General features: G+C 39.7%; 1 protein-coding gene across 1 annotated transcript; it reads left to right on the top strand.

Annotated features, from left to right (window-relative positions):
• Nucleotides 1-8,818: 8,818 nt before the first annotated feature.
• TIPIN (TIMELESS interacting protein) lies at nt 8,819-19,812 on the top strand (the record flags this gene model as incomplete). Its single annotated transcript, XM_084240171.1, has 7 exons — nt 8,819-8,942; nt 9,072-9,150; nt 9,367-9,442; nt 12,616-12,738; nt 13,409-13,472; nt 18,715-18,921; nt 19,637-19,812. 7 exons carry the CDS (start codon nt 8,819-8,821, stop codon nt 19,810-19,812), a joined length of 849 nt encoding a protein of 282 aa, XP_084096297.1.
• Between the last annotated feature and the right edge of the window lie 1,243 nt (nt 19,813-21,055).

Here is a 21,055-nt window from a genome sequence, read left to right as displayed (position 1 = left end):
TTAGGAATTATGGGGGTAAAAAAAGAGATTTCTCTGTTCAAAATAGCTACTCTAACCTATTTTTCATTCTTCCCTACAAAATATAAATCAGTTAGGTCAGTTTCCTTATTAAAGCTTAGTCATTTCATACTTCTAATATCTCCCTTCTTTTTTAAAATTTTTTTTAATATCTCCCTTCTTTTAAGGCACCTTCCCATTCATCTATCCAAATCCTACCCAATTCCAGGATTCTGCTCAAGTTTCAGATCTTTCCATAAGCCTTCCCTAACTACCCCAGCTCTTGTTCATCTTTCTTTCCTCTAGCACTTACCAGGTTTTGGGTTCCGAGGAAATCATCACTTCATTGCATATTGCGTTATATACTTTATAATCAGTCAAGGTGTGCTGTTCAGTCTTCTTCATTGCAAATAACAGCACTCATTACATACTAGTTTAAATAGAAAAGTAATTTAATAAAGCATATAGATGACACCTAGAATTTCTGAGTGGGCAGAAAATGAGACCGGGGACCTCCCTTGTGGTGCAGGGGATTAAGATGCAACCTATGAAGCTATCCACAGCCACTGCAGCACGAGTTGGATCCCCAGCTGGCCAGGGAGCTACCCACATGGCGCAGCAGACCTCTCCTGTCTCACCTGCTGTTCCCCTCAGCAGTGTATTTCAGTAGATCCCACCTGTTCTGCTCCTCACTCTGTCTCTGGTGTATCCTCTCACCCCCATACCTCTGGCCTGTACCCCAGTTCTTGTATGCATAAATAAGTAAATCTTTAAAAAAAAAAAGAAGAAGAAGAAAATGAGACCAGGCAGCTATATAGGCTAGTTCAAAATTGTGCTGCTCTGTTGTTTCTCTGTAGTGCAGACTCCACTGCTATGCACCTCTATTTTCAACACTGACTCTGGATCCTGAACATGACAACTAGTTCCGCTAGCCCCTACTGCCCTTGGAAGCAGTTTGTATTTCTACCAGGATGGATTCCAAGCAATGCCTCCATCTTTACTTCACCCTCTTTTGACCTGAAATCTTATTCTGTTGTGGAATGGGAGTGCCCATTATTTACCTAGCCCCATGGAACCTTGAGAAGGGCAGTTTTTCACTTCTGTCTTAGGATGTATCCATAAAATGATAGAAACATAGAACGTGTGTTCAAATGTTATATTTTTTTCATTATTTAAAAAAAATTTATTTTACATAATTTTTACATCATTTTTCATTTTTGCACAATGTATGCATTTTCATCTTGGTTATAGTCCTCATACAATTCCTACCACACTTGTTTTGAACTTACCCCCCCACCCTGCCCCCCCCCCTTCCGTGTGTCTCTGGTTTATAGTTGCTTGTTGATTTTGATTTTTACTTTATTATAATTAGTCTTTTTCCTGGTCCTTTATTTAGGTTTTCTAACTTCCTGCTGTGAGTGAGACCATCCTTAAATGTTATCTTAACAAGTTGACTTATTACCTAAAACACTTAATAAATCCCTGTTGATATACTACTGTTCAGTGTCCTCCATTAAGACAGTACCTTTAGGACCGTCAAATCCACGTCTAATCTTTTGTATTACAGAAGAACAGTCAGCACAATAAAGTGAATTGATCATTGGCAGGCATTTAGTTTTTAGGAGATTTGATACAGTGTTTTGAGGATGTGTTCTAGGAAGATTCCCTAGAGGAAGTAGAGGATGAAGATTCTTGGAAGCTAAAATATCAGCTCTAGTACGGCATAATACAGTGCAAAGTGATGTCAGAGTTTTCTCGTACTGAGAATTGCTTGTGTGCACTAATGTAAAAGCATTAGTCACATCCTTAGTGTTTTTGGAAACAGTCCAAAATTGTAGATTTGCCACTAATACATTAATTTTTTCTATTTTGTTATCTGTGGCAGTCTGCTCGTTGCCCCCCAACATTTTTTCACTCCTCCTTCCATAATAGTAGAAATTCTGAATTTTTACTAGGCCATGTCCACCCAAAAAAACGATGGTATTTCCAGGGTTCTTTGCAGCTGTGTGGCCATGTAATTACATTCTGATTGTAACCAGAATTGTGGCATGAAACTTCTGGGAAATGTTCTTAAAATGTAGGGCCGGGACTTTCTCTCTTCCTTCCTTCCTGCTGACTGGAATACAGTTGGAACTCTAGAAGTTATCTTAGACAGTGAGGTGAACTTGAGAATAGAATTCTCATGTGGTAAAGCAAGAAGACAGGAGACTGGATCCCTAAGACAATGGAGCACCATTCCAACTGTGGACTTAGGCCAGATTTCTTGTACATGAAAGACTTATAAGTGAGAGACAAATAAATTCACTTTCTTGTTTATTATTATTTTGGTTTTCTCCCCTATTATTCGTGATTGAATCAGATCTTAACTCAGAATCCATAACCTTGATTGGTCAATGCTAATGTAGACCTGGCTAGGTGAGATAATACCAACTGGGACTTGTCATACACCAGGCAGGGCCAAGTAGATACCATAACATTGAGTACCACGTACACAGTAGGCCATTACCACCAGCCCTCCCAGTGCCCAAATAGCACCAATCAACAAGACTTAGAGACTAGACCAATTTTAATGTGGGTTATGGTTCATGGTCTTTTGGTTTTAAAAGATTTATCCCATTTCTTTTTTTTTTTTTTTTTTTGAGGCATGTTTTACTTATTTATTTTTATTTGTTTGTTTGTTTTGTTTATACATGCACTGGGTACAGTCAGAAGCGCGGGAGGGTGAGAGAATTCACCAGAGCCAGAGCGGGGAGCAGAGCAGGCAGAAGGACCAAAGTACACTGCTGAGGGGAGCAGCGGGGGAGACAGGAGAGGTCTGCGCGCCATGCGGGACCCTCCTCTGGTGGCCGGGGAGCAGCCGGGGATCGAACCGGCGACACAGAGGCTGCAGGCAGCCTCGCAACCCAGCGCTCAACCGCTGCGCCACCAGGGAGGCCCCCATTTCTTTTTTTTCAAACCTTATCTCTGGACTATATTCACTACTTGCCAGAAAAACTTTTATACTCCATATTCATTGTTCTTTAGTAGTCTATTTTCTTCTTTAATGTTATTCACTTTTAAAAACATTAAACTGTTTTAAAAGAGTTTTAATGACATGCTATATAGCAATGCTATCTTTTATGTCTCTGGTGAAACTGCTAAGGTGTTCTAGTATTCCTCATATGTGATAAAAAGAGACAATTAGTTTTTGACAATAAAATGTCAGTACCTTAGGACTATGGTAGTAATAATCATCGAGACTCACAAATAATTACCTACCAAAGTCTTTACATTTTCTAAAAGGGTCAAACAACCTAAAAATTTTGTGGGTAATAATAGGTAATGTGTATTAAGTATCATTTAATCCTCTTCATTATTCTACAAAGTAGGTACTTTTATTAATGAGGAAACTGAAGTACAGTCAAGGTCACCAACTAGTAAATGATGGAACTGAGATTCCAATCCTGAGAGCTGCTGCTCTCAGGTTTTTTTGGGGGGGAGGGAGCATAACTTTAATTTCTCAAAATGCTTTTACATTTACATTCTTAGCCAAAACTGGAGAATATAGACTGTTATTTGGATAGTAAGAAGGATGCTTCTTCCATTTTTCAGACTATTGAAGTTGACATATTTCCTTTTGAAATTAATGATCGTTTAATATATGTTGTCTTGCATGTACAGAAGTAAAACCTATAAAATTAAGGAAAATGAGCATACTTACATAATTTTAGGTAACTATATCTTGCAATTTACTTTATCCTATGCTTTCCTGAAATTTGATTTATTCTTTCATAATTTCAAAAAGGTATTTCAAACCACAAAAAATAAGATAATGGGGCCTCCCTGGTGGCACAAAGGGTTAAGCACCGAACTATTAAGCAATCTGCAGCCTCTGCAGCCGAGTTCCGATCTGGGCCTACCAGGGAGCAACCCACATGGGCAGCAGACCTCTCCTGTCTCACCGGCTGCTCCCCTCAGCAGTGTATTTCAGTCTGCCTGGTCTGTCCCCCATTCTGTCTCTGGTGAATCCTCTCACTCCCCGCATCTCTGGCCTGTACCCCAGTTCTTGTATGCATAAATAAATAAATCTTTCCAAAAAAATAAGATAATGTTGCAAACACTACTTTTGCTGGTTTGTCAAATGTTTTTGTTGTTGAGTAGCGTTGCATTATAACACGATGTAAATTTCAGGTTTGTCAAATCTTGCTATATTTGCTGCAGATAACTTTTTTTGGTTTCTTAGTTGATATATTTACATGTTCTAAAAAAGTACAGTTAATTGTTTTTCCCATTATGTCTCTATTTCCAGTTCCCATCTCCAGAGGTATTACTTATTTATATATTTCCTCTCGGCTGTGTGTGTGTGTGTGTGTGTATGTGTACAAGCAAATAGAAATATATTTGAGTCACTTTACAAAAATTAAACACATTTTTGACATCCTTTGCGTCTACACTCTAACACTCATTTCTCACCCCATTATTCAATAGACAATCAAACTCGTACATTCAAGGAATTGTTAGTAACTGAAGAACGGATAATTTTCTCATCAAGTACTGTTTGTCTCAATCCTTTTTATTCCACCCATAATGCAGTTTTCTAAAAAACGGAGACCTATTTATAATACTTCAAAATGCCTACAGCGTAACAAATAGGAAGCTTATGCAAATAAGGAGATTTAACACCCCCGTAGAATTCGGGAGGGCGGCGGGGCGGGGCGGGGCGGGGCGGGGCGGGGCGGGGGCGGGCCCCGGGGCGGGAGTGGGCGTGGCCTAGGAGGCGGGCTCGGCAGGCAAATCCCCACGGAGAGCAGATTTGGCGCCAAACGCGGAGGCGCTCTCGCCGCGGGAGCGCCCGAGTCTCGCGATGCGCGAGATTTGTCGGTCGCGACCATGTCGGCGCTGTGCCTGAGGCGTTCTGCGTGAGGTGAGAGCTGCCACGGTGGAGGTCCTGAGGGCAGAGGACACTGGGGGAGTCCGGGGAGAGTCGCAGGGAGGCCTTCAGGGGGCTGGAGGACCTGGTCGAGGCGGGCCTGGGCTGTGCGCGGCCGGAGACGGGAAGGCCTGAGCGGCCTGGACCCGTGGGGAGAGAAAGCTGCTGGGGAAGAGGCGGGCACGTTTCTTCCTTTAGGGTCTTTGTCTCCCTAAACCGAGCCTGCTGGCGTGAGGGAACGCGTGTCAGGTATATCTTGGTACATCGCCAGCTCCTCCACGCGGGCACCTGGCCCTACAAAGCATCCTGTGGATGTTGAATGAAGTGAGAGGTAACAGAGGGGGAGCAAGCCTTACAGGAAGGTTGGATAAGAGGGATGGAGTGGGAGGTTTGCTGTTTTTCAGATTTGGTAGCAAAAGGGGACCCCGAGGCAGCCTGATTGGGCTTCCCGACTTGGGGCTGAGGGGCTTCTGTTTTGCTAAGTTGCAAAATGTGGGCCATTGGATACCTAAGGGAAAGTTTGAGCATTAAATTTGTTTGTATTTAACTCCTGGGAGTGTGAGGATTAGAGGAGAAAGTTAAGGGAATTTCGTCAGTGTTTTAAAAAGAGGTAGTATGGGGCCATTGTCAATAAATGAAAGATAAATTGTTCACTACTAGTTTATTGACAAGTCCCTCACCATACTTGACCAGTTCTTACCAGTGTCTGGCTCTACTTAATCTACTTTGCGCCCTGTCGTCCAACTCAAAGCTCCTAGTTAGTTTGAAAGGTGTGGATCTTATTTCTTCCCTAAGACTTAACCAAAGTAGGGTTCCATATCGTTTGCAGGAAGCTAGTAGATTATTTGACCCTTAACTGCCTTTACAACTTTGAAAATATATGGCTTTTTGAATCTAACTTCATATAATGGATCATCATCAGGGTTGATAATTTCTGTGTACTTACAGTCATGGAAATTTAGAATTGGAAAGATTTTAGAGATCATCTAATTCCAGTAGTTTCACAGTTTGGGGGAAACATTGGAATTTATTTCTTTCATTGCTTCATAAACAAATATTTATTGAGCACCTATTGTGTACCAGCTTTGGGAATAGAATGATTGAGCACAAAGAAATATACCTGTTCTTTGCCCTTCTTTTTTTTTTTTCTCAAGATTTATAGATGTCTGCAGGCCAGACGTCTCGGCAGAGAGTGAATTCACCAGAGACAGAGTGGGGAGCAGAACAGGCAGATTGACTGAAATACACTGCTGAGGGGAGCAGTGGGTGAGTCCAGAGAGGTCTGCTGCACCATGTGGGTAGCTCCCTGCCCAGGGATCGAACTTGTGCTTCAGTGGCTGTGGATAGCTTCATAGGTTGCATCTTAACCCCTTGAGCCACCAGGGAGGCCCTCTTTGCCTTTCTAAAGCTAGTCTTGTATGGGAGGCAAACTTTAATCAAGTAATCACACAAATAGAACCTAATATTGAAACTGAATAAGTGCTGTGACACTTGCATTTGATGTTTTGAATGCTGTAGGAGGATTTAATTTAGTGAAATCGGTTAGTCTTTTGGGGAGGTAATTCTTGTGATCTGACAGGTACTGGGAGTCAGGGAAGAACGAGATAGGAAGAAATAGCCTTTGCAAAAGTCTGGTGACCTGAGGGATACATGGTCACTGAAAGAAATGAGCATGAAGAGGGCCTCCCCTGGTGGCGCAGCAGTTGAGCTCTGGTTTGTGAGGCTGCCCGCAGCCTCTGCAGTGCCAGTTCAATCCCCAGCCATCGGCGAGGGTCCCACAAAAAAAAGAAAAAAAGAAACAAGCATGAAGAGTGTTGTGAAGTGAGGCAGGAGAAGGAGACATGCTAAATCATGCAGGGCCTTAGAGTTGTATTCATATAAGTATCCTCTACTATCAGAAAACTTTTTTAGTGGAAGTGGTGTAAAGTGAAGAAGCAATTGTCATTAGTTTACATGGAACATTTTTGGAGTGTTTCTAGACCCAAAAAGTAACCTTCCAAAACATTCCAAATAACACATACTAACATATAATAAAAGCAGAAATGATAAGATAAATATGTAGCCTGTATAAAGTAATCCCAGCTAAGGAGCTTGATGGTGCCACTTTTGCTGCTCTTGGTGCATGCTGCCTGTATACTTGCTCACTGCAAAACAAACACCATTTTCACTTTTTATTGTAAAAGTGAAAATTCCCTTTGGATTTCTTTGGGCTAGTGAAAACAAGTACTTAACTTCAGACTTTTGTAAAAGTAAAGTGACTTTTGAAAATTCCCTTTGGATTTCTTTGGGCTAGTGAAAACAAGTACTTAACTTCAGACTCATTTTGAAAAGTGGGGGGTGTTTGTCTTCTGAGAGCACTTGGAAGTCATTAGAATATTTAAGTCAAGTAGTAATGCAATTAGCTTTATATTTTCAAAGGTTCATTCGGTTAATGAGATTGATTTGAAAGGCAAAAGTGGATAGAAGTAACGGAGTAATCCAAGTAAGAAATATTGGCAAATGGTTGTAGAGAGAGAAGTGGTCAGATTCTGGAGAATCTTAGCAAATAAAATGGACTGGAAAGGTGGATAGATACTAGAGTTCCAAAATGGGAAGTAGGAATCTGGAGCTCATACCTGATGCCTAGGCTGGAGTTAAAAATAAGTGAATTTCAGTATGACCACTATGGCCTGAGTTTGATCCCGCCAGGGAGCTAACCTACATATGGCACAGCAGACCTCTCCTATCTTGCCTGCTGCTCCCCTTAGCAGTGAATTTCAGTAAATCTGCCTGTTCTGCTCCCCACTCTGTTTCTGCTGAATCCTCTCCGCCCCCTCCCCACCGCACCTCTGGCCTACACCCCAGTTCTATGCAAAAAAAAAAAAAGTTTAAAAAAGCCTTAAAGAGGGCCTCTCTGGTGGCGCAGCGGTAGAGCGCTGGGTTGCGAAGCTGCCTGCGGCCTCTGCGGCGCCGGTTCAATCCCCGGCCGCTCCCCGGCCACCGGAGGAGGGTCCCACATGGCGCGCAGACCTCTCCTGCCGCCCGCTGCTCCCCTCAGCAGTGTAATTCGGTCCTTCTGCCTGTTCTGCTCCCCGCTCTGGCTCTGGTGAATTCTCTCACCCTCCCGCACTTCCGACTGTACCCAGTGCTTGTATAAACAAAACAAACAAACAAACAAACAATAAATAAAAATGCCTCTATTAAAAAAAATTAATTATAAAAAAAAAAAGCCTTAAAGAAAAACAAAGTGAGTCATCTATTAATGATTCCATGTGGATGAGTGAATGAGTGAAGGAGGGACAAGGGGATGGACTCTTAGGTATTTCATGATCAAGCAAGAGGAAGATGAATCTGCAGCCAACCCAGAAGAAATGTACAGAAAGTGAGGAAAGCTAGGTGAGTACTGTGCTTAGAAGTCAATGAAAAAACTTTCCCAGAAAAAAAAAAACCAAACTAATCAGAAGTGTCAGATGTTGCTGAAAGTTCAGGTAAGATGGTACTTGAAAAAGCATCCTTTCAGATTATCAATCTGAGGATTATTTTTCTTTTTAATGGAAAATTTACCAATATGTAAACAGATTTATTTTTTAAGTTGCTTTAGTTCAAGTGTGCGGTGGTGAGGTACCCATTCCTTACCTGTTTCATCCATTAAAAGTCAAAATCATTTTATGATTTTGGAAACTAAACAGTTGAAGTCAAATGATTTGCTCAAAATCATTATTATTTAGTCTACATTACAACTCAGTTCTGATTTCTAGCCCAGTTCTTTTTTCTGTGACTATTAATCTTTTCCACTTCTTTTCATGATGTCTGAGTTTGAAATATGGTTTAATTAATTGAAACATAAATTTTGCTGCGGTGGAACTTAACTATGTAAGAGAAAGATTACCTGGATGAATATACATTTACTTTTTTTTTCCCTTAGAGGAAAAGATGGAGGAACAGCAGGATGGCTTGATTGATCTCTCAGATTATGAACATGTAGAAGATGAAACCTTTGCTCCTTTTCCACCTACGACTGAGAGAGAAGATGGTGAAGAAACGGAAGCTGATAAAGGTCTGTAGAAAGGTTCAAAAAAGTTTCCATGTCCATGAGCAATTATCCATCTGTCAGATTAGAAATGATACATTTTACAAGTGAGACTTAAGTTACTTAAGCATAGTAAATCTTGGTATATTTTACTAGAGTCAGGGAGAGGAGCACCTGTTCCTGTACCTCCAAAGAGAACAGTTAAAAGGAAAATACCCAGACTGGATGCTCAGAGGTACTTTCACTATTTCCTTAAATAATTATTCTTTTTCTTTATAGCCATTTATTTTTCTTTTTGTGTTAAAAGCTTTTGGTTGAAAAGATTTGGAGATCATATATTTCCAAACACATTTTTTTTTTCTCAATTCAACAGAAAATACACTTTCTTAGGGTTTTGGCTTGATTTGATGACTCTAGACAAACTTGAAATTCAAAACATTTCTCTTCACAGATTAATTTCAGAGAGAGGACTTCCAGCATTAAGGCATGTGTTTGATAAGGCAAAATTCAAAGGTAAAGGGCATGAGGTAAGAAATGTCTGATATTTATGCTAGACCTATGGTTTTTTGTTTTTTGTTTTTTTTTGAAGTTTTTTTTTTTTTTTTATTTGTTTGTATTTATACAAGCACTGGGTACAGTCAGAAGTGCAAGAGGGTGAGAGAATTCACCAGAGCCAGAGCGGGGAGCAGAGCAGGCAGAAGGACCGAGTACACTGCTGAGGGGAGCAGTGGGCGGCAGGAGAGGTCTGCGCGCCATTTGGGACCCTCCTCCGGTGGCCAGGGAGCAGCCGGGGATGGAACCAGCGCTGCAGAGGCTGCGGGCAGCTTCGCAACCCAGCGCTCAACCGCTGCGCCACCGGGGAGGCCCTAGACCTATGTTTTTTAAATTATCTATTAAACTGTGGACTCATTGTGTTTTTGGGAACGGATGCTATCGTGCATTATCATATCTCTTGAGGACCTGTGATGTAGTAGGAAGGTCATTGTTTGAAGAATCAGAAAATATTCTTACCTACCTCATTTTTGCAATCACTGTATAAATGTACATTTTAAAATTCTTTCTTTTTTAAAAAATTTATTTTATTTATTTATGCATATAAGAACTGGGGTGTAGGCCAGAGGTATGGGGTGGGCGGACATGAGAGGATTCACTAGAGACAGAGTGGGGAGCAGAACAGGCAGATTGACTGAAATACACTGCTGAGGGTGTATCAGCAATGTGGGTTATCTCCCTGGCCGGGGATTGAACTCGTGCTATAGATAGCTTAGCCCATTGTGCTGAGACTTACCCCACCAGGAAGGCCCTATATTTTAAAATTCTCTTATCTTTGAATCATGTAGAATGTAGATACAATTTTTTGCAGATGATAGTATCTTTTTTTAATAGAATTTTATAGCTTTTTAGAGAATTTTATAACTTAAGAGGTGTTTTCAAATATAATTTTTAATTCTCAATCTGTCAAGTAGTTGTTGGTCCCATTATCTAGTTAAGGACATTGATTTTAGTTTTACATATCTCTGACAACAGTTAACTGCAATGGTTAGATTTCTGTTTTCATGATCCAGCTAGAATAATGTTTGTACAGCAGTGAACTCATCTTGATGTGGTATACAGGATAATTGGAAGGAGGCTGGAGGCAGATAACTATCAAAGGCTCTAGCACTGCTGGAGGAAATGAGGTGAAAATAGCCGGATGAGGAAATACTAGAGAGATGAACAACATAAACCTTGTAAATGATTGGATTTAGGGAGGACCAAAAACGTAAAAAATAATCCTAAAATTTTAAACCTGGGAGGCTGAAAAATTATGGCATGTTTGCTTAGCTTCAGTAGATAAGAAGAGAGACTATAAGTCTGTACTATTTTGCCACAGAACTAAATGTAAATCAGGATGTTTTAAAACCAACCCAGCTCAGTTAATTCATTGCCTTTGTTGAAATTGTCAAATAGAAATGGTGAATTGGTGCTTCGAATTCATAAAGTCTTGATCATTTTCATGATAAGTTCTTTATTAAAATAAATAAACTTAAGTGAAAGATAAATCTTATTTTCCTTTGCTGGGTGAGGTGGCTCTGAGAGAATTTCCTCTATTTTGTCTTCTTACTTTACCCTTGAAAATTCTTGCTAGTTTTTCACAAATCATCTCTCTATACTTTTTTCTTTGTGACTAACTTGACATTTTGAGATGACTGACCAGCTAGCTATCCCCAACAATTGGAAAATGATTTTAGGTGACTGAATTTTCAAAAGAACTTTTACCTTTATTATAAGAATGAGAATGAGGGCCTTCCCGGTGGCGCAGCGGTTGAGCGCCGGGTTGCGAAGCTCCCTGCGGCCTCTGCTGTGCCGGTTCGATCCCTGGCTGCTCCCCTGCCACCGGAGGAGGGTCCCACATGGCGCTCAGACTCTCCTGCCGCCCGCTGCTCCCCTCAGCAGTGTGCTTCGGTCCTTCTGCCTGCTCTGCTCCCCGCTCTGGCTCTGGTGAATTCTCTCACCCTCCCGCGCTTCTGTCTGTACCCAGTGCTTGTATAAATAAATAAATAAAAATAAATCTTAAAAAAAAAAATGAGAATGACAACACATTAAATTCTCAGTATTTCATAGTTTTGTTAGAGTTGATTGTCTTTACCATTGGTTTCTACAAGATCAAATAACAGCAATAACTAATGTTTGTTTTGGTGCTTGCTTTGTGACAGTTGCTTTACTTGTCTTATATAATCCTTGCAACAACCTTTGAGATTTGTCTGTTATTCTCATTTTATATGTGAGGTAAAAGGTACAAAAAGTGAAATGATTTGTTTAAAGTCATGCAGCTATTAAATGGTTGAATTGAGAATTTGAATCTGTGCAGTCTGACTGGAAACTGGGCTTTTAACCACTCTGCTTTTTTTTCACTCTTATTTTAAAATACTATTGAGAAGAATAAATTATTTTACAGTAAAACCAGGAATTTGGAACTTTGCTCATTCACTAATAAAGTTTATTAAACTTTGTTTTTCATTATAATTAAAAAAATCAATGTTAAATTGAGATTTCAAGTAGAGAGAGGTATTGTGGACTGAGTAAGGCCTAAAGTGTTCTGGCTAGTCTTTGGTACTTTGCTCTTGGCATTTCTAAATTTATTTTCACAATGCTGAATTGTCATTGTTCCTCTATATATGATTTAGGGACCTGTTGCTGTGGTTACTTATTTCTAAAAGATATCTTAACATATTTTATTAAAATTTATTTTCACAGACCATAAATCAGAGACATTCTGTGAGGGAGGGGGAGGAAAAGGGATCAAAATAGGGGAGAGAAGAGCACAAGGAACTGTAATGATGGTTCATGGGTGTATTGGTGGTAGAAATTTTATGGGGAATACACAATGATGTAAAAGATCTAAATAAAAAAAGAATATTTTCGAATAATTCTTAGAGTTCTGTAAAAGGTGCATGAGTCTTTATATTTTACTTAAAGTTTCTATACTTAAGACTTTTTTCCTTCTGACTTAAAAAATCTGTATCCAGTGCTCTTTTAGATTGCTATTCTATAAGCCCTTTTAAACATTTTTCTTAAAGTTCTTTCTAAAAGTTTTTTAACCTTATAAATATAAAATGACACCAATGACTTTGGCATTACTATTCAATTCTAAAATTTGCTGACAAGGTCAGTTGTGAGAATGAGTCTTCTGTTTAGCATTTTTATTTTTATCTCCCAGGTTGAAGACTTGAAGACTCTAATCAGACACATGGAGCACTGGGCACATAGGCTATTCCCTAAATTGCAATTTGAAGATTTTGTTGACAGAGTTGAATATCTGGGAAATAAAAAGGAAATTCAGGTAGGTGGTGAGATTATTATGACTAGTTCACAGTGTTAAATAGTACAAGGGTAAGTCTAGCTAGAGTTTAAGTAAGCTCTTTGGGGTCTTCATTTGAAAATGTTTTGGTAGAGAGAAGGAAAATTAATAGTAGTTGTTTGAAGAACAACTTTTTATTTTTTTAAAGATTTATTTATTTATGCATATAAGAGCTGGGGTACAGGCCAGAGGCACAGCAGGGAGGGGTGAGAGTATTCACCAGAGACAGTGGGAAACAGAACAGGCAGACGGACTGAAATACACTGCTGAGGGGAGCAGCGGGACAGACATGAGAGGTCTGCTGTGCCATGTGGGTTGCTCCCTGGCTGCCTGGGGGATCGAACTCAAGCTGCAGAGGCTGCAGATTGCTTCATAGTGCAGTGCTTAACCCCTTGCGCCACCAGGGAGGTCCCCGAAGGACAACTTTTTATTTTTTATTTTTATTTATTTATTTTTTTTGTGTGGGACCCTCGCCTATGGCCAGGGATCGAACTGGCACAGCAGAGGCTGCAGGCAGTCTCGCAACCCAGTGCTCAACCGCTGCGCCACCAGGGGAGGCCCAGGACAACTTTTTAAAACCAAGAATTGAATAAATTACCATTTCCCCCCAAATATTATTGATAAAAGTATGAAAATATCTCTTTATTTTCAGACATGTTTAAAACGAATTCGACTTGATCTTCCTATTGTACATGAAGATTTTGTTAGCAATAATGGTAAGAATGTAGGTTTATTTATAACAATTTTGCTCTTAGAAATGGATCTAGTTGGGGTAGACTGTATTACAGGACTGGATTTTTGGTCTATGGTGAGTATATATCAATAGTTAAAGTAAATAGGAATGAGTTAAAATGCCTTGGCCAATCTAGAATATTGCTATGATAAGTATTTCTTAAAGACATTGTTGCAGTGCCATTAAGAGGTGTAAAAATATTCATAGAACATGAGCTTTTGAGACCTCTGATGGTGATGCATTGATCTTTCTTAGGGCTTGTTAATAAAAATATATAATAAAGTATAGTGTTTATATATATGTGCCCCACTAAAATAAGTGGTTTTGGAAAATTAGGTGGAATAATTTGATGGTGAAATAGTTACATTTCACTCAAGAGTGCAGATACTGGTTATAGGACTTCAGAAGACCTATGTGACTATTCTTGGTATTGATTGCATTTGTTAGTTGTACAGTGCAACCACAGATGGTCACACACATCAAAACATATGGTTCCTGCCGACAGGGTCTGTATAGTTATCAGATTTTCTGTGCGATGGCTCCATACATGTTTGTTTGTGTTTTTAGAACTTTCAGTAGATGTAGAAAATAGACTGTAAAGAATCCTCCAAGGTTACTTATAATTGCTTTTAGAAGTGTGAAGATTATGATTTAAATAATACAAGACTTAATTTTTTTGTAAGATATGGTATACACCAAAAGGATGGGGTTTGGTATATGGAAAGGAAAATTAGTTATTATGATAAATCCCATAGCATATAACCCTGGGTTAGTTTATTCAGCAGCACTTTTTTTTTTTTTAATACAAGAACTGGGGTACAGGCTAGAGGCACAGGAGGGTAAGAGGATTCACCAGAGACAGAGCGGGGAGCAGAACAGGCAAACAGACTGAATTACACTGCTGAGGGAGCAGCAGGTGAGACAGGGGAGGTCTGCCATGCCATGTGGGTATCTCCCTGGACGGCTGGGAATCAAATTGGCGCTCCAGAGGCTGCCAGGACAGCTTCACAGCGCTGTGCTCAACCTGCTCAGCAGCACTTTTTGAGCTGTGTTCTGTGTACTGAAGGTTCAGTGTTAAAGATGGAATAAGTCAGACCTCTTGCTTCAAGAGCTAACTAGTGAACACGTCAGACATACAACTTTGCCAATAGTCTGGTAGGTACTATAATTAGAGATAGGAGGGAAAGGAGTACATAATTATCTTTACTAGGGTAAAGGAAAGCTTGATAGAGGTGGTACTAGAAGCACGTTGAATGGTAAGCAGTAGAGGTCAGGCACAGATGATTTTGGATAGAGGAAGCCACTGCGCAGAGGCATAAAGGAACAGGGAACCATTCTGAGCTTGCTGAAATATAGGCTACATGGAGGAAGCCTATATCAAAGAACCTTATTTGTTATTGGATTTGTTTTCTTTATGTTTAAAAGAATAGCTTCCAAACTTTTTTGGATCAGGCACCATAACAGTAAAAATGTTGAGCATTTTATTTATTTTTCAAATACATGTATTATTGGACTTATAGGGTTTGCTCCTGAACTTGGCCCTCGTGGGTCTGCTGCTGAGTGGTAACCACCTTCCTGGCCTCTCTAACTCTCTTTTATAATTCCTCAGTCATGCACATTAGCTACACTTACTTCTTAGCTGTTCTGTAAATATTCCAGGCACATTTCTGTCTTAAGATTATTGTACTCTGCCTACAACACTGTCCTGAATTCTCTCTTGCCCCAAATCTGCATGTTTAACTCTCACTCCTTCAAACTGTGTTGAAATTTCAACTTAGTGAAATGAGATTCCTCAAACACATTGTTAAAATTTTACCTCCCATTCCTGCTTGCCCTACTTTTTTTTTTTCACAGCACTCATTTCCCTTTAATTACTATATAGTTTGAGGGTCTCCTTGGTGGCACAAGGGGTTAAGTCTCAGCACAGTGAAGCTGTCCACAGCCACTACAGCATGAGTGGGATCCCTGGCCAGGGAAGTGACCCACATGGCACAGCAAACCTCCTGTCTCCCCCGCTGCTCCCCTCAGCAGTGTATATCAGTCGATCTGCCTATTCTGCTCCCCACTCTGTCTCTGGTGAATCCTCTCACCCCCCTGCACCTCTGGACTATACCCCAGCTCTTGTATGCATAAATAGATTTTTAAAAAACTTAAAAAAAAATAATTACTATGTAGTTTGCTTATCTGTTTGTATGTATCACAGCACTGGCCTCCTATAACACATTGAATATGTCCACTTTTTCTGTGTTTGCCACAATAATTTGCTTATGAATGTTTCAGTGAATGAATTTCATGTGTGATTCTAAGTTTTTTAATCCCATTTTTATCCTCTTCAAAACTCCATTGGTGGTTATGTCTGTCCACCATAAAACATTGTATATATTAAAGCAGTTGTTTATTATTGAAGATATCTTTTTGTAACTCACAAAAATAACTCCTTATGTATCTCATAAATTCAGAATTGTGTGAGCCTTAAAAGATGAAACATACTAGAAACTTTGCATTTTGCTTAATTGGTTCTAATAGTTTCTTAACTTCTTTAGCAATGTTTTCTACATGTACTCCATCAATTTTCCTGACAGAGGAATGCATTTAGTTTGAAACATTTTTTTTCCCTATGTCAGGAAAGCAAACTTTTTTTGTCTTTCACTATTAAGGAAGAAATCTTAAAGGGGGTTGGATTGTAAAAGATTTGATTAAATATAACCTGATTTTTAAAACTCACTGGAATAATTATAAAGGTTTGCCTTCATGTTTTTTTTTTTTTTTTTTTTTTTAAATTTTCTAGAGGCATGTCTTATTTATTTATCTATTTGTTTGTTTGGTTTATACATGCACTGGGTACAGTCAGAAGCCGGGAGGGTGAGAGAATTCACCAGAGCTAGAGCAGGGAGCAGAACAGGCAGAAGGACCGAAGTACACTGCTGAGGGGAGCAGCGGGCGGCAGGAGAGGTCTGCGCGCCATGTGGGACCCTCCTCCGGTGGCCGGGGAGCAGCCGGGGATCGAACCGGCGCCGCAGAGGCCGCAGGCAGCTTCGCAACCCAGCGCTCAACCGCTGCGCCACCTGGGAGGCCCTGCCTTCATGTTTTAAATGGTTTCATAGTTACGATGATTTTTACTATTATTAGCTAATACCTCAAGACACAGTATATACATTGAAAGAGGATAATAAATGCAGATTAATATTTCAAGTGGTGTACGTGGCAGTTTGATTATATAGAGAAGGAAAGGAAATACCAGCTTTTCTATTTTCTCAGTTCTTATGCTTCTATACCTATAGATGTTCTGCAAAACTCTTAAGTTACCCCTTGTACATTTTATTGGTGTTTGGTTGAAACTAGATAGCCTCTCATTTTGTTTAATTGGGGAATAAAAATCAGCTTATCTTTATATGCTGACCCTCTGGCAGCATGGAGCTGCCTTACAAACCGGACAGGAACTTTGTCATAGGGATAAATGATAGTTTCTCACTGCTAGTCCTTACTTTAATATGTTATTAAAACTTAATTTTTCTTATTTCTTAAATGAAATATAAATGGAAGATCTAATGTTTATTTTCCACACCACTGTGGATCATTTTAGGGCCATCCTAGTTTTAGATGACATGATAAGATATATAGGCCTTTTAAGAATTTATTAAGACCGGGCCTTAATAAATATACGGTGGCGCAGCGGTTGAGCACTGGGTTGTGAAGCTGCCCGTGGCCTCTGCTGCGCTGGTTCCATCCCCGGCTGCTCCCCGGCCACCGGAGGAGGGTCCCACATGGCGCGCAGACCTCTCCTGCCGCCCGCTGCTCTCCTCAGCAGTGTACTTCGGTCCTTCTGCCTGCTCTGCTCCCCGCTCTGGCTCTGGTGAATTCTCTCACCCTCCCGTGCTTCTGACTGTACCCAGTGCATGTATAAACAAAGAAACAAACAAACAAACAAATAAATAAATAAAACATGCCTCTATTAAAAAAAAAAAGAATTTATTAAGACCAATAATAATGTAGCAGCACTGAGTTGTTTTTTTTTTCCTAATTAACTTGGAAATATGTCCAGAGATATCTAAATTTCTTTTCCTTTTTTACATTGTGTCTGGGTTTTACCCTGCTAAAAAAATAGCCTATGTAAAATTATTATTGTCTATCACATTGACACTGGCAGGCTCTTATAATGTATTTGTTTAATGTAAAACAAGAATATGCTTTGGATTCTAAGTTCTTTTATTAACCCAAGCATAAAATATCCCCAATAATTTTTTAAAACTATTTATTTCTTGGGGCCTCCCAGGTGGCGCAGTGGTTGAGCGCTGGGTTGCGAAGCTGCCCGCAGCCTCTGCAGCGCCGGTTCCATCCCCGCCTGCTCCCTGGCCGCTGGAGGAGGGTCCCACATGGCCTCTCCTGCCGCCTGCTGCTCCCCTCAGCAGTGTACTTCGGTCCTTCTGCCTGCTCTGCTCCCTGCTCTGGCTCTGGTGAATTCTCTCACCCTCCTGCCCTTTTGACTGTACCCAGTGCCTGTATAAATAAATAAATAAAAATAAATCTTAAAAAAAAAAAGGCAATGAAAACTGATGCTGTCTTCTCATAAAGAATTTAAAAAAAAAGATTTCTTTACGCATACAAGAATTGGGGTACAGGCCAGAGGGGTGTGTGTTGGTGAGAGGATCAACTAGTGACAGAGTGGGAACAGAACAGGCAGATTGACTGAAACACACTGCTGAGGGGAGCAGCAGGTGAGACAGGAGAGGTCTGCTGCGCCATGTGGGTAGTTCCCTGGCTGGCCGGGGATTGAATTCGTGCTGCAGAGGCTGTGGATAGTTTCACAGTGCTGTGCTCAATCCCTTGCGCCACCAGCGAGGCCCAGTATTCCTAATAATTAAGTTTTATTTTCCATTCATATCTTACTCTTTAATAGCACAGACTTTATTCAATAGTATTACTAAAGGAAAGGGGAGAGGAGGTAGGGGTCAACTATTATAATAGGAAGAATGCTCTGACACTAAGATCTGGTAGCTCTCTATTTATGCTTATTTTTAAACTATCTCCACTTACTTAATGCCTCTTTAAAGTGATGTATTCTTTTACTTTTTTGAATTAAGCATATATATACTCGTACCTTACAAATTATATTTTAAAGACTTGGCACCTTGCATGTTAAACTGGTTTTCAATTAGTAGCAGCATAATCTCTTTTTTCTAATAGTTTAATACTACATATATACTAATTTTTATTTTCTATTGCAGATGAAGTGGGGGAAAATACTGGCCATGATGGAATGACTACTGAATTAGATCCCTTTTTGACAAGCTCATTTCAAAGTGAGCAGTTCGCTTCCGAGTCAAGTAGAAGTCTAACAGAAGAGCAACAACAAAGAATTGAGAGAAATAAACAGCTGGCCTTGGAAAGAAGGCAGGCAAAGCTACTGAGTAATAGCCAGTCACTAGGAAATGGTAAATTTTATTCTGGGTTTTATGTGCTACTATTAATATATCAAGGGCATGTTAGAAATTTTAACTTCTATTCCCCCAAATAAAATAACCTCTAGGAATAGAAAAATGTGATATAGTATATTAAGTTTATGTATATTTGAGAGTGAGAGAGAATTGCTATTTGGAATCCTCAAAGAATAAATGAGGCCAAGATGGTTTTCTCAATAGCTAAATACCTCTTTAAAAATTATTTTAATTTAAAATTAATTCCAAATCTGGGCCTCCATGGTGGCGCAAGGGGTTAAGTCTCAGCACTACGAAGCTATCAGCAGCCACTGCAGCACGAATTTGATCCCTGTCCAGGGAGGTGACCCACATGGTGCAGCAGACCTCTCCTGACTTGCCTGCTGCTCCACTCAGCAGTGTATTTCATTATATTGCCTGTTCTGTTCTCCACTCTGTCCCTGGTGAATCCTTTCACACACATACCCTCCACCCCACCTCATACCCCAGTTCTTGTATGCATAAATAAATAAATAAATAAATCTTAAAAAAAAAAAAACGACTTTATTTGGGAGAAAAGTGATCATAATTAAAATAATAGATTTAATTTCTACTGATCTAAGCTTGTGAAGAGATTTGTTTATCAGGTTAGACTGGAATAGGTGCTTTTAATGAGTAGTAACGATGATTTCTCTTTCAGACTTATTCATGAACACATCTACTGCTCAAGCAGTTGAAGAGGTTAATATAGGTGAGAATCAACAGGAGGAAGAGGTTAATACAGGTGAAGATCAACAGGAGTCAGATGGATTTAACAAAGACATTCTAGACAGTCCACATAATGCTGCTACTGCCAATACTGCAAATGAAGAGGAGGAATTAAAATTAGAGGAAACACAACCAGACTAGTCCTTTTAAAATGTGCACTATTAACTTTACCCATATATGTCACTGAGGTTATAGGCCTCCACTAAGAGAAAGTCTATTAATTTCCTGTTCTCCAAGTTTGGGATTACCATGTATTTTGTCTACTTTGAGTTAAAATCTTTATGTAATAAAATTTTTGCAAATTTCTTGTTTAAAATCTGGTATTATCGCTTATTACCTTTAAGTAAAGCTGTTTTCCTTAGTATTTATAGGTATGATTTCATAGAAGTGACTGGTAGTTACTAAGTATGCCACTGTATACTTTAACTAAATTGGATGGTGTGTTAAGATGTAAATATATGTCTTTTTAAAAAAGAAATAAAACATCTTATAAACTCTCTGTCGAAGGCTTTATGAAAGTTTCTGATTACAACTTAGTCTTGCAGTTTATTCTTTTGATAAAATGTCTAAGGTTTTTATATATGTTTTCATGTATTTTGGCAAGTTACTAATATCTAGAGGGTCAGGTGAAAGGCTGATATATTGCATTTCCTGCCTATGTAATACAGGAGGTCAAATGCTCCTTGGCACATTGCAAGCTTGAAGTATTACAGGGCACATATACTTTGGATTCATAGATCTTTGATTTGGTAGAGGAGATTCTAAGAATAGGGAAGAACATGCAATGATACAGAAATGAAAATCTGGAAAATAAGAATGTTGGAAATGGTGAATATGAGGCTAGATGGTCCAGATGTTGAGAGGACCTGTTGGATTTTCTCCTGATTTTATCACCTTGGTGGGGGATAATTATAAAGAGTCCCATGAGGAGAGGGAAACTCAAAAATTTTTTTATAAACTTGGAAATGAGAATGATGAGTGATGGTTCTAAGATGCCGATAAGGATTTATTCATGAAGCTGGAACATGCAGGTATCTTGTTCTCTTTAGGCTTGCTGACCTCAGATGGGACTGGAGAGTATCAAGGGTGGTTTGGTTGAAAGGCAAGGAAGTTGAGCACAAGTATCTATGGGATGGTGAAAAGCTGTAGGCATACTGGTGATTTGCATAGTGAAGGGTCAAGGGGCAGGAACCTCAAAGCATTGTGTGCCAAAAGGGGTTTAGCTAGATGATGGAGCCCAGTTTTAAATTCACCCAATGCCTAAAGAAGAGGCTTCTTCAGGAGGGCCTGTTAGTTCCTCTACCCACCCTCATGAACTGTATTAGAGGAGATGAATAAAAGGAAAGTTTTTTTTTTTAGTGGTGGATTTGCTGGGAAAATAACA

The sequence above is a fragment of the Talpa europaea genome, assembly GCF_964194135.1.
Source record: "Talpa europaea genome assembly, chromosome: 8".
NCBI lineage: Eukaryota > Metazoa > Chordata > Mammalia > Eulipotyphla > Talpidae > Talpa > Talpa europaea.
Note: the sequence above shows the minus strand (reverse complement) of the source record. Positions and strands in the feature narration are given on the sequence as shown.